The sequence below is a fragment of the Mobula hypostoma genome, chromosome 19, assembly GCF_963921235.1.
Source record: "Mobula hypostoma chromosome 19, sMobHyp1.1, whole genome shotgun sequence".
NCBI lineage: Eukaryota > Metazoa > Chordata > Chondrichthyes > Myliobatiformes > Myliobatidae > Mobula > Mobula hypostoma.
The window spans coordinates 24,461,152-24,474,309 of record NC_086115.1 but is presented as its reverse complement, the minus strand read 5'-3'; the positions used below and the strand labels follow the sequence as shown (position 1 = coordinate 24,474,309).

The window sequence follows — 13,158 nt, the reverse complement described above, 5'->3', positions numbered from 1 at the left end:
CTGTAATAGTGGTTACAGTAGCTGTAATAGTAGGTTACCGTGATCAAAATGCAAGTTTGAGAGCAATGAGGACAATAGGTATACATCTAGAAAACATCAAGCCTGAAATAGACCACGTTTATTTAACACTAACACAACCAGGACCTGAAAACATGGGAGTAGTTCAAAATGCAGCAAAAGTACAATTTGAGTTTAATTTTACAGATCAAATCAAAATAAACATATAAATTGAAGTTAATGAAGGACCCAAATAAATGCCTTTAGAATTACATCACTCTTTGCAACTATATTCAATGTATAATCACAATAATTACATGCACATCTGTCAGAACATTTATTCTATTGCTAAACTGAGATCAAATTTTTGATTTATTTCTTGAACAGTCAAGTAAAAATGATCCAACGGATGCAGAAATGGCAACAACCTTAATTAAACAAAATTTTCTGTACCATTAACTTTAATTAGTTGTAAAGCCTACAATAGTTATCTGTTCAGCTTTTTGGTGAAGGATATCAAACCAGCAACAGAAACATCAAATTGATCAAAGAGTACTTGTAAAAACTTGGGGCATAACATTCTATTAATCATAAAAATCATGTTTTAATTAAATTCAACCCCCTCCCCATAAGAACTTTTTGTAACTGGATATCATTGTTTATGAAATTAGTAATAGTCAAATATGTCAGCTCAAATAGATTAATTTTTGATCTGAGTAAGATTATGGCTTTTTAAAACACATTTACTTAAACTTCTCCACTACATAAATCTCTTCAGTTTTATTACTTTTGATGATAAAGTTATATTGGTAGAAGGACTGAAAACTTTGCAGTAATGACTCATTAAAAACAGTTCACAAACTGATCATTGTGAATATTACCTGCGCCATGATTGTTTCCATTCCCTTCTGGTACTCCAGTATAGACAAGGACATTGACTACATCAGCAACATCTAGATGGAGGTTAGTAGTTCCATGTTCGTCAACTGTGGCCTGTCCTGTAAATAATACAATTGTTTGCATATTAGGCTCCAAATTTTAAAATAAATATATAAACATATATATTTTTTAATACTGCAGAACACTTCTTACTTACCATAAACACCACACAATTTCGGCCCCAAATCTGGCTGGATAAAGAAATTTGGTAGTCGAGATGCCAGATTTAAACTTCCTTCAGGATTACAATACTGTGGCAGTGGTAAATTTTTCATAAAGTCATCATATCTAAAAAGGGAGGAAATATATAGCTTTTATATTGCATTAAACAAAACTTTACAATGATTTAATATCTTAAAATGGCAGAATAATGATCTACACGTATAAACAGAAAATACACGTAATTTCAAGACAGATCAATATTGTTCAGGAGCTGGATCACATAACTGAATTGTTTTCTTCAGTACTATCTGATTAAAAGAATAAATTCTACTTGTGCGCAATTCCAAGAGAAGCACACCAATTGTGAAATCTGACCAGGCACTTCCTAGCATGACTCAAGCTTTCTATTCCAATGTGAATTTAGGAACATAAATAATATATAAATGCTGCTTTTGGAGCACTGCATAGAAACCTGAACTGAACTGTGCTGGGAATATCTGTCAGTGGGTACCTAAAGTCTTAAAAATCAATACTGACTAGGAAGTCTGCAAGGCAGATAAAATTGACCTTGAACCTCTGAGTTCCAAACCTACTCCAGCTTTCCCCAAATCCTTGATCTGTACATCTAGCCCCATCATTTTCCCAGTCCTTTTGCCAGAACATGCCAGACTCCTTCATATTACCATACCTACCACTGCTCCTGCCAACCACCACCTCCTCCAACTGCTGGATTGATAATGCCCTTTTCTATTCCTCTCTGCGGGGCTGAGCTCCACCCATTCCCCTGCAGCAAACTACAGAATTCCTCTCTGGTTCCTGACCAAAAGACAAGACCACCACTGGTGTCACTAAGATGAACTGAGGGACACTCCTACAGCCAGTGGATTAAGAGATACAGGGGTGCAAAAAGTATGCAATGTGATCAAGTAGAATTATAATATGGTGAATAATCACCTACACTCCCGTTGCTCCACCATGCCCATGCCAGTCCAGCACACGCTTTAAATCATACTGGAATTCAGAAGCACTTGTGCTTCTAGAAACCCGAGTTTCAAAGTGAGTACAGCAAGGTAAAGTTAAATGGCTATATCCTTATAAGTTTCCAACACCGTAATTTTGAAAGAAATCAAAGTACTACATTTCCTTTAGGTCATTTCTCGAGCAAGATTTGGGTCCAAATGTTACTAATATTATCTCCTCCATCACTGATGTAACTGTGAAAGATAACTGAACATAAAACATCATTGAGAAAAATGCTGTTCTTCAAAGTTCAAAATTCAAATTAAATTTATTATCAAAGTACGTATATGTCATACTGCCCTGAGATTCATTTTCTTGCAGGCATTCACAGTAGAACAAAGAAATGCAATAAAATTAATGGAAGTTCACATACAAAAACAAGCAATCAATGTGCAAAAGACAAACTGTGCAAATACAAACAAGTTCTTAACAGAACAATAAATAATGCAGGCAGACATAAATAGAGAGTAAATCTAAAATATACCAATACTACCAATTAATAGATAGTTATTAAAATTCAGAATGAATTTCAGATTTTACCTAGAAGGCATCATGTTTTTGAAATCTTCACCAGAAGGCCAATCATTGAGCTTCAGTAACAAAGACTCCCCACTCTTGGACTTTAACCGCTCTGGATGAGGAGTAAAGACTTCTATTACTCCATATAAAGTATCAAAGTACTTATCTCAGATAGGACTAAATACTTTGGTTATTCAAAGAAATTTAAATATTTAATGAAATTAGAAAAAGGTGCAAATAACGTATATAAGAGAGCGATAACAAAAAATTATTTTTCAAATGAAGTTAAGAACAGTTAATTATTATAATAATCATGGCAAGCAAATCATCTGCAAATAATACTTACTAGTTATATCTTCAAAACCATCCCAAAAGTTTTGCATTTTTACACTGGATATTATACTGCCATCCTTGCAGTTAATTAGATCAGCTTTCTGGTCAGCAAATTCCTTATTAAAGCTTTCAGACTTCCAAAGGTTGGAATTTAGTTTCTTGTGCACGCCAGACACAAGAACAGGCTGCAAAGAAAAATAAAACACAAATGACAGGGCGATGAGAAGGGAAGAACCGATTTTCAAAAGAATATTTCTCAGCAAAAAATAACTGCAGTGTGATTCCGTTAATTAATTGGCAAATATATGGCCACAATATTTATTTTTATTTTATTACTAATAATTTCAAATAAAGCATTATGGTTAAGTTATTTAACAAATATATATTTATAATGATAGCCACAAATTTCAGTAGTCAAGTGCCAAATGTTTTAATTTGCTTTGAAATCCTCAATACCAACTTATACAGACCTGTTCTTGTCTCCAGCATTCTCTGAATATCTTACAATTGCTGGGGTGTCCAGGATTGTGAAGCCACAGTACATTTCCCTCACAAAGCCAGGAATATGGTACTTCTGAAGAATTTTTGCTGATAGAGTCTAAACTTAGGTTTTTAATTTCTTTCTGAAAATTTTGGTTTGTTTCTTCTTTCCCATGTGACTTCCCTGTTTTACTTGCTGGGATTTTATTTTCAACAACTGATGCGATTATGTCATCCAAGAGATTTGGCATGCTTCTTGCACCTCCGACAGTCTAACAAATGACAAAATAGTGCTGTTAAATGCCCATCACATTTAAGTTATGACCATCTTACACCATTGAATAAGTCTACTGTGCTAAAAAGAACATTTTGTTGATTATACAGTTTGTGAACCCTTCAGAATTTTTTCTATTTCTGCATAAATATGACGTAAAATGTGATCAGATCTTCACGCAAGTCCTAAAACTAGATAAAGAGAACCCAATTAAGTAAATAACACAAAAAACATAATACTTGTTCATTAATTTATTGAAAAAAATTATTCAATATTACACGTATCTGTTGGAAAAAGTATGTGAACCTCTGGGGTAATGCTTTCTACAAAAGCTATTTGGAGTCAGGTGTTCCAATCAATGAGTTGAGATTGGAGGTGTGGGTTGTAGAGGTGCCCTGCCCTATAAAAAAGACAACTAAGTCTGATTACTGACAGAGCTTGCTCCTCCCTAGAAAGATCTGCTTATGTGCACTATGCCTCAATCAACACAACTTTCAGAGGACCTTAGTAAAAGGAATTTCCCATCAAGCTGGAAAAGCCTACAAAAGCATTTCTAAAGACGCAAGTGTTCATCAGTTCACAGTAAGAGAAATTGTTTACAAATGGAGGAAACTCAGTACTGTTGTTACTCTCCCTAGGAGTGGACATCCTGCAAAGATCATACCAAGAACACATCATGCAATGCTGAAAGAGGTGAAAAAGAAACCAAGGGTAACAGCAAAAGACCTGCAGAAATCTCTAGAACTTGCTAAAGTCTCTGTTCATGTGTCCACTATAAGAAATACACCGAACAAGAATGGTGTTCATGGAAGGACATCACAGATGAAACCATTGCTCTCCAAAAAAAAAATTGCTACACATCTCAAGTTTGCAAAAGGCCACCTGGATGTTCTACAACAGTGGTCCCCAACCACCAGGCCGCAAAGCATGTGCTACCGGGCTGCGAGCAAATGATATGATTTGGCGGTATGAAACGATACAAGTCAGCTGCACCTTTCCACATTCCCTGTCACGCTCACTGTTGAACTTGAACGCATGCGAGGTCATCAGTCGGTCATTAACCTACAACTACTCGATGAGTAAAAAACCACCGTCGCTTGAAAGTTTCTTTGGAAGAGATGGTAGGGGACATAAAAGGCCTAACGATGATGATAACGCAGAGACTGCTGAGGCTGAGACTGCAAAACAAAGGAAAGCTTCCTTCAACAGAAAATACAAGTCGTACATGATATATGGCTTTAATGCGACCGGTGACTCACACGCCCCAAGCCCCCTGTGTGTGATAAATGGAGACAAGCCGCCTAATGAGGCAATGAAGCCCTCAAAACTGCTTCAGCACCTTGAGTCCAAGCACCCTGCACTTAAAGACAAACCTGCTGAGTTTTTTGAGCGGAAAAAACGTGAGCAAGCGGGACAGAAGCAAGTGCTGAGAGCCACCACCTTCACCAATGCTGCTGCTCTGAGAGTGTTGTACTTAGTGGCTAGCCGTATTGCTAAGGCTAAGAAGCCTTTCACTGTTGGTGAAGAATTGATTCTGCCTGCTGCCAAGGACATGTGCCGTGAACTGTTGGGAGAAGCTGCAGCTAACAAGATGACACAGGTTTCTCTTTCAGCTACCAATTTCAAGGAGAATCGATGACATAGCAGAGGACGTCGAAGCACAGATGTTGGAATGGCTTAACAAGTCACCATGGTATGCTGTCCAAGTTGATGAGTCTACCAATGTCAACAACAAAGCAATAGTGCTGGTTTATGTGCGATATATATTTCAAGACGATGTGCACGAGGATAAGTTGTGTGCACTGCCGCTACCAACTAACACAACTGGGGCATAACTATTCAAGTCTTTGAATGACCATATGTCAGGCAAACTGGACTGGTCGTTCTGTTTTGGAATATGCACAGACTGGGCTGCAGCCATGACTGGACGGCTGTCTGGTTTCACTACCCGAGTCAAAGAGGTTGCTCCTGAATGCCAGTCTACACACAGGAGAGCCCTGGCCAGGGTTTTTGAGTTAAGAGAGCCGGCTACAGAGATTTCCTTCAGGAAAAAAGTCACCACTGGCAGCACACTTCACTGACAGGGAGTCGCTTATCTGTGTGACATCTTCAACCTGCTCAATGAACTCAATTTGTCACTTCAGGGGAGAATGACACATGTCTTCCAGTTGGCAGATAAAGTGTCTGCTTTCAAAGCCAAACTGGAACTGTGGGGACGGTGAGTGGACAGGGGCATATTTGACATGTTCCCAACATTAGCTGGGATTTTGGGAGAAACTGAGGCTGAGGCTGCACTGTCCTTCTCACAGCTGGTGCGCGATCGCCTATCTTCGCTGTCGACAGAATTTGAGTGTTACTTCCCAACTGCAACTGATCCAAGACGTGCAAATGAACGGGTCCGTGACCCATTTGTGAATGTCCCCAGTGAATCATCCATGTCAGCGCAGGAAAAAGATTAATTCCTCGAGCTTGCAAATGACGGTGGGCTGAAAAGTATGTTTAACAGAACATCTCTGCTGGCATTCTGGATCAAAGTCAAGGCTGAATATCCTGAGATAGCCACGAAAGCACTGAAAACGTTGCTTCCATTTCCAACATCATATCTCTGCGCAGCGGGGTTTTCCGCAATGAATGCAACGGAAACTAAATTGTGGAATAGACTGGACATAAGGAACTCCCTTCGAATATCACTGTCTCCCATCACCCCTCGATGGGACCATCTTGTCGCAGGGAAACAAGCCCAGGACTCCCACTGATTCAGCGATATTGGTGTGTTGCAATGATTTTATATGTTCACACAAGGAAACTATGTGCTGTGTCACAGTCATAGTCATAGTTCATTGATCCCGGGGGAAATTGGTTTTTGTTACAGTTGCACCATAAATAATTAAATAGTAATAAAACCATAAATAGTTTAATAGTAATATGTAAATTATGCCAGGAAATAAGTCCAGGACCAGCCTATTGGCTCAGGGTGTCTGACCCTCCAAAGGAAGAGTTGTAAAGTTTGATGGCCACAGGCAGCAATGACTTCCTATGACGCTTTGTGTTGCATCTCAGTGGAATGAGTCTCTGGCTGAATGTACTCTTGTGCCCACCCAGTACATTATGTAGTGGATGGGAGACATTGTATGGGAGGGCATGCAACTTGGACAGCATCCTCTTTTCAGACACCACCGTCAGAGAGTCCAGTTCCATCTTCACAACATCACTGGCCTTACGAACGAGTTTGTTGATTCTGTTGATGTCTACCACCCTCAGCCTGCAGCCCCAGCACACAACAGCAAACATGATAGCACTGGCCACCACAGAATCGTAGAACATCCTCAGCATCATCCAGCAGATGTTCAATGACCTCAGTCTCCTCAGGAAATAGAGACAGCTCTGACCCTTCTTGTAGACAGCCTCAGTGTTCTTTGACCAGTCCAGTTTATTGTCAATTCGTATCCCCAGGTATTTGTAATCCTCCACCATGTCCACACTGACCCCCTGGATGGGAACAGGGGTCACCGGTACCTTAGCTCTCCTCGGATCTATCACCAGCTCCTTAGTCTTTTTCACATTAAGCTGCAGATAATTCTGCTCACACCATGTGACAAAGTTTCCTACCGTAGCTCTGTACTCAGCCTCATCTCCCTTGCTGATGCATCCAACTATGGCAGAGTCATCAGAAAACTTCTGAAGATGGCAAGACTCTGTGCAGTAGTTGAAGTCCGAGGTGTAAATGGTGAAGAGAAAGGGAGACAAGACAGTCCCCTGTGTTTAATATCCAAATGTTACTTAAAATGTTATGATGCTACTGACTTATAAGTGACATATAATTGAGTTATCACTATATTCATGCGAGGAAAATATGCGGTATGTTTAATATTAAATTCGTTAGATAAACCCTTTTAGAAATGAAATTGAGTGTATTAGCCACTTATAAGTGACTTATAGTTGACTTATCACCTATATTCCAGTCGTGATTAACAACCCCCCCTGTCAGCAGGTCTGCAAGAATATTGTCAATATTAAATCGGTCACGGTGCAAAAAAGGTTGGTGACCCCTGTTCTACAACACTTCTTGGAGAATGACCTGTGGACAGGTGAGACAAAAGTTGAACTTTTTGGCAGAAATGAACACTGCTATGTTTGGAGGAAAAACGGCATTGTACACCAATACCAAGATCATAACCCAACTGTGAAGCATGGTGGAAGGAGCATCATGGTTTTGGGCTGCTTTGCTGCCTGAAGGCCTAGTCAGTTTGCAGTTGCTGAGAGAACAATGTATTAAGCATGAATTCAAAATTGTATCAAGACATTTTACAGGAGAATATCAGGGTAGCAGTCTGTCACCTGAAGCTTAATAGAAGTTAGATAATGCAACAAGACAATGATCCTAAAAGTAAGAGTAAATCAACAACAGAATGGTTTAAAAAGAAGAAAATATGTGTTTTGAAATGGTCAAGTCAAAGTCCTGACCTTAATCCAGTAGAAATATTGTGGAAGGACCTGAAGTAAGCAGTTCATGCAAGGAAGCCCACTAACATCCCAGAGTTGAATTAGTTTTATAAGTTGGAATGGCCTAAAATTCCCCCAAGCTGATGTGCAAGACTGATCAACAGTTACCGGAAACATCTGGTTGAAGTTATTGCTGTACAAGGGGTCACATCAGTTACTGAAAGCAAAGGTTCGCATACTTTTTCCAACAAATGCATGTAAATATTGGACATAATATTGCTAACCAACATCAGAACAAGTACAAGAAAGCATAAAACCTGCTCCACTGAAAAATCAATCAGCACCAAGTAAAGCCACATCATTTGATTATTTCTACCATTCCATCATTGTTTAGTAGCTTATAATAAAATCTGTTTCAAATCCTTGATGTAGAAGACCATGAATAAAACTAGTATTTCTGGAAATAAAATGCAGGCTGTACCATTATCAATTGATTATCATGCTGTTAGCAACAGTTTTATTAGGCATTCACTTGTTTTCCCCACTAAGGCAGTTGTTCTATATAAAGAAATAGTTGCACTATAGAACAGCAAACCTATAAACATCTAAATAATTAAATTCTACTCACAGGTGTTTCTGCAGAAAACACTGGGGCAAAGGCAATGCCAGCATCAGTTGAACCTAAACGCAATTTGCCAGCTGTTGTAGTAAGTAAATCCCGCAGAGTTGACCCCTGGTCATTGCTGACAGCAGCAGTTTTACAGTTCTCCGTTTTGTGAATTTGGTTTAATTCCACCTTCACTACCTTGGATACAAGTGATTCTTTGTTTTCTACAACAAATCCAAAGCAAAACAGCTGATTTACTTTAACATTTTACATGTAAATACAGATTATTATTCTACTACCACCACATCACTGCAGGAAAGAAACAAGATTTGTCCAGTAACTTATTTGCATAGGTTATGAAAATGAGCCATTAGTAATTTTACAACTAAATATCCATACAGGAAAAAAAGAACAAAATATAAATTAGGTGAGTGCAAATACTAATAATCTAATACACCTACTATTGAAGGATATTTTAAAAAATGAAATTCTGTTACATGCTCAGATTGCTCTGTGTTTCAATATGCCCATTTACAGCACGAGGAATCTATCTGAAATTACATGAACATGTATCCCTAAGTATTACCTCATAGGAGTTCGAACAAAATTCTAAATGCAACATAGCAGACTTTGCCTATTGAAGAAATGACATAAAAGACGGTTGGAAGCAATGGGCAAATCTTTTGGTGCCTTCAATGATGCAGTTGGCACCTTATTTTGAATGTGGAGTTATCATACCAGCATGTTTGCCTTTAAAGGCATTCCAATAACGTTCAATCAATTATTGAGTAGCTCTAAAAGTCATATAGATTGAATTTATGGGACAGCGAACAGATTATGCTTCAAAGTATACTCAATAGGCCAAACGGCAGAAAGAAATAGTGGAATGAATTTCTTCATCAGTATATATATCTCAACAAATGAGAAAACAAGACAGCATCTGTTTCTGGGAAAGAGGATGGGCACATGGAACATATTCTTGAGGAAAGAATTCTGAAAAAAGATTGGAGTAATTAAAAAAATGTGATCAAATCAAAAGATAAAAAAACTGACCACAAATGTTTCCTGGTTTAAAATCAAAAAATGAAGAGTAAGGGGATTGCGATGTTCATTAACTACACGCAGTCCTGAGTTACAAATGGGTTCCATTTATACAGATGTTCATAAGTGGATTTTGTCCTTACATCAGAATATAATGTATAGTATTTAAAATCCCATGATATGGTAACGATACCTCCACAGAATGTAATAAGTGGTGTTGATTGGAACTAAATTACATGAACATTTTCTTCGGCAGTTGAACAGGGCACGACTGCGCAAGCGCGTGTAAGTCGGACTGTGAGGCAGCGGAAATATTTAAAAGAGAGCAGATTAACGGAGTAGAGGGAGACAGAGTAAGAAAGCTTTGGCTCCTGAGGCTTTGGTGAGCAGAGGTTGAGGAAGAGCTTCACTCCAAGTGCGGTAAGGCCGGGTAAGTTCCTTTAATAAATCGAATTACCATAAGAGTAGGTAATGGAGGCAGCAGTTAGGGCAGTTGAGTGCTCCATTTGCAGGATGTGGGAAGTCAGGGCGAGCACAATCATCCCTGATTACTACACCTGCGAAAGGTGCATCCAGCTGCAGCTCCTGACAAACCGAGTTAGGGAACTGGAGCTAGATGAACTTCAGATCATTTGGGAGGCAGAGGCAGAAATAGAGAGGAGTTACAGGGAGATAGTCACCCCTAAGAGTCAGGAGACAGGTAGCTGGGGGACTGTCAGGAGAGGGAAGGGGAAAAGACAGAAAGAGCAGAACACCCCTGTGGCCGTTCCCACGAATAATAAGTACATAATTTTGGATACTGTTGATGGGGACGACCTACCAGGGACAAATTGCAGTGGTTGCGTCTCTGGCACCGAGATGGGGCCCTCAACTCAGAAGGGAAGGAGGGAAAAGAGGAGAGCAGTAGTGATAGGGGATTCGATAGTTAGGGGGACAGATAAGAGGTTCTGTGGAAGAGATTGAGAATCCCAGATGGTCTGTTGCCTCCCTGGTGCCAAGGTCCATGATATCACGGATCGAGTTCTCGGTATTCTCAAGAGGGAGGGTGAGCAGCCGGATGTCGTGATCCATGTAGGGACCAATGACATGGGTAGGAAGAGTGTGGAGGTCCTGAAAGGTGAGTTTAGGGAGTTAGGCTCCAAGTTAAAGGACAGGACCTCCAGGATAGCAATCTCAGGATTGCTACCAGTGCCACATGCAGGCAGGTTTAGAAATAGTAAGATAATGCAGATCAACACGTGGCTGAAGGCATGGTGCAGGAGGGAGAGCTTCAGATTTATAGATAATTGGGCAGTTTTCCAGGGAAGGTGGGACCTGTTCCGGTGGGACGGTCTACATCTGAACTGGAGGAGGACAAATATTCTTGCGGGTAGGTTTGCTAGAGAGGCTCCAGTGGATTTAAACTAGATACAAGGAGGGAGGGGAACCAGAGTGTAGGAACAGATGTAGGGGAGAAGGAAGAAAAAGAAAATAGTAAACTTGTTTGCACAGTTAGTGATAATCAGAGAGTAAGGGGTGGAAAATTTCTTAAATGCATTTATTTTAATGCTAGGAGCATTGTAAGAAAGGTGGATGAGCTTAAAGCACGGATTGATACCTGGAAGTATGATGTGGTAGCTATTAGTGAAACATGGTTACAGGAGGGGTGTGACTGGCAACTAAATATTCCTGGATTTAATTGCTTCAGGTGTGATAGAATTGGAGGGTCAAGAGAGGGAGGGGTTGCATTGCTTGTCAGAGAAAATATTACAGCGGTGCTCTGGGGGGATAGATTAGAGGGCTCATCTAGGGAGGCCATTTGGGTGGAATTGAGGAATGGGAAAGGTGCAGTAACTCTTATGGGGGTGTATTATAGACCACCAATGAGGAGCGAGAACTGGAGGAGCAAATTTGTAGGGAGATAGCAGGTATTAGTAGTAGGCACAAGGTTGTGATTGTGGAAGATTTTAATTTTCCACACATAGACTGGGAAGCCCATACTGTAAAAGGGCTGGATGGTTTGGAGTTTGTAAAATGTGTGCAAGATAGTTTTTTGCAGCAATACATAGAGGTACCAACGAGAGAAGGGGCAGTGTTGGATCTCCTGTTAGGGAATGAGATAGGTCCGGTGACGGAGGTTTGTGTTGGGGAGCACTTCGGGTCCAGTGATCATAATGCTATTAGTTTCAATATAATTATGGAGAAGGATAGATCTGGACCCAGGGTTGAGATGTTTGATTGGAGAAAGCCCAACTTTGAGGAGATGTGAAAGGATTTAGGAGGAGTGGATTGGGACAATTTGTTTTATGGGCAGGATGTAATAGAGAAATGGAGGTCATTTAAAGGTGAAATTTTGAGCGTACAGAATCTTTATGTTCCTGTTAGGTTGAGAGGAAAGGTTAAAAGTTTGAGAGAGCCATGGTTTTCAAGGGAAATTGGAAACCTGGTTTGGAAAAAAAGAGAGATCTACAATAAATATAGACAGCATGGAGTAAATGAGGTGCTCGAGGAATATAAAGAATGTAAAAAGAATCTTAAGAAAGAAATTAGAAAAGCTAAAAGAAAATATGAGGTTGCTTTGGCAAGTAAGGTGAAAACAAATCCCAAGGGTTTCTACCGTTATATAAAAAGTAAAAGTATAGTGAGGGATAAAATTGGTCCCTTAGAGAGTCAGGGTGGACGGCTACATGTGGAGCCAAAAGAGATGGGGGAGATTCTTAACAATTTCTTTTCTTTGGTATTCACTAAGGAGAAGGATATTGAATTGTGTAAGATAAGGGAAACGGGTAGGGAAGTCATGGAAACTATGATGATTAAAGTAGTAGTAGTACTGGAGCTTTTAAGGAATATAAAAGTGGATAAATCTCCAGGTCTTGACAGGATATTCCCTAGGACATTGAGGGAAGTTAGTGTGGAAATAGCAGGGGCTCTGACAGAAATATTTCAAATGTCATTAGAAACGGGGATGGTGCCGGAGGATTGGCATATTGCTCATGTTGTTCCATTGTTTAAAAAGAGTTCTAAGAGTAAACCTAGCAATTATTGGCCTATGAACCTGACGTCAGTGGTGGTTAAGTTGATGGAAAGTATTCTTAGAGATGATATATATAATTATCTGGATAGGAACAGCCAACATGGATTTGTGCGTGGAAGGTCATGTTTGACAAATCTTATTGAATTTTTTGAAGAGGTTACTAGGAATGTTGATGGGGGTAAAGCAGTAGGTGTTGTCTATATGGACTTCAGTAAGGCCTTTGAGAAGGTCCCACACAGAAGGTTGGTTAGGAAGGTTCAATCATTAGGTATTAATTTTGAAGTAGTGAAATGGATTCAGCAGTGGCTCGATGGGAGACACCAGACAGTG

General features: G+C 39.6%; 1 protein-coding gene across 8 annotated transcripts in view; it reads right to left on the bottom strand.

Annotated features, from left to right (window-relative positions):
- jmjd1cb (jumonji domain containing 1Cb) overlaps positions 1-13,158 on the bottom strand; it is a 200,990-nt gene that overhangs the window by 21,930 nt on the left and 165,902 nt on the right. For all 8 annotated transcript variants that reach the window (XM_063071549.1, XM_063071550.1, XM_063071551.1 and 5 more), the window contains 6 exons: positions 8,796-8,998; positions 3,441-3,722; positions 2,984-3,155; positions 2,659-2,749; positions 1,094-1,224; positions 879-995 (listed from right to left, as the gene is read on the bottom strand). In XM_063071549.1, the coding sequence (XP_062927619.1) occupies positions 879-995; positions 1,094-1,224; positions 2,659-2,749; positions 2,984-3,155; positions 3,441-3,722; positions 8,796-8,998 (996 nt within the window). The remainder of the gene's footprint in view (positions 1-878; positions 996-1,093; positions 1,225-2,658; positions 2,750-2,983; positions 3,156-3,440; positions 3,723-8,795; positions 8,999-13,158) is intronic.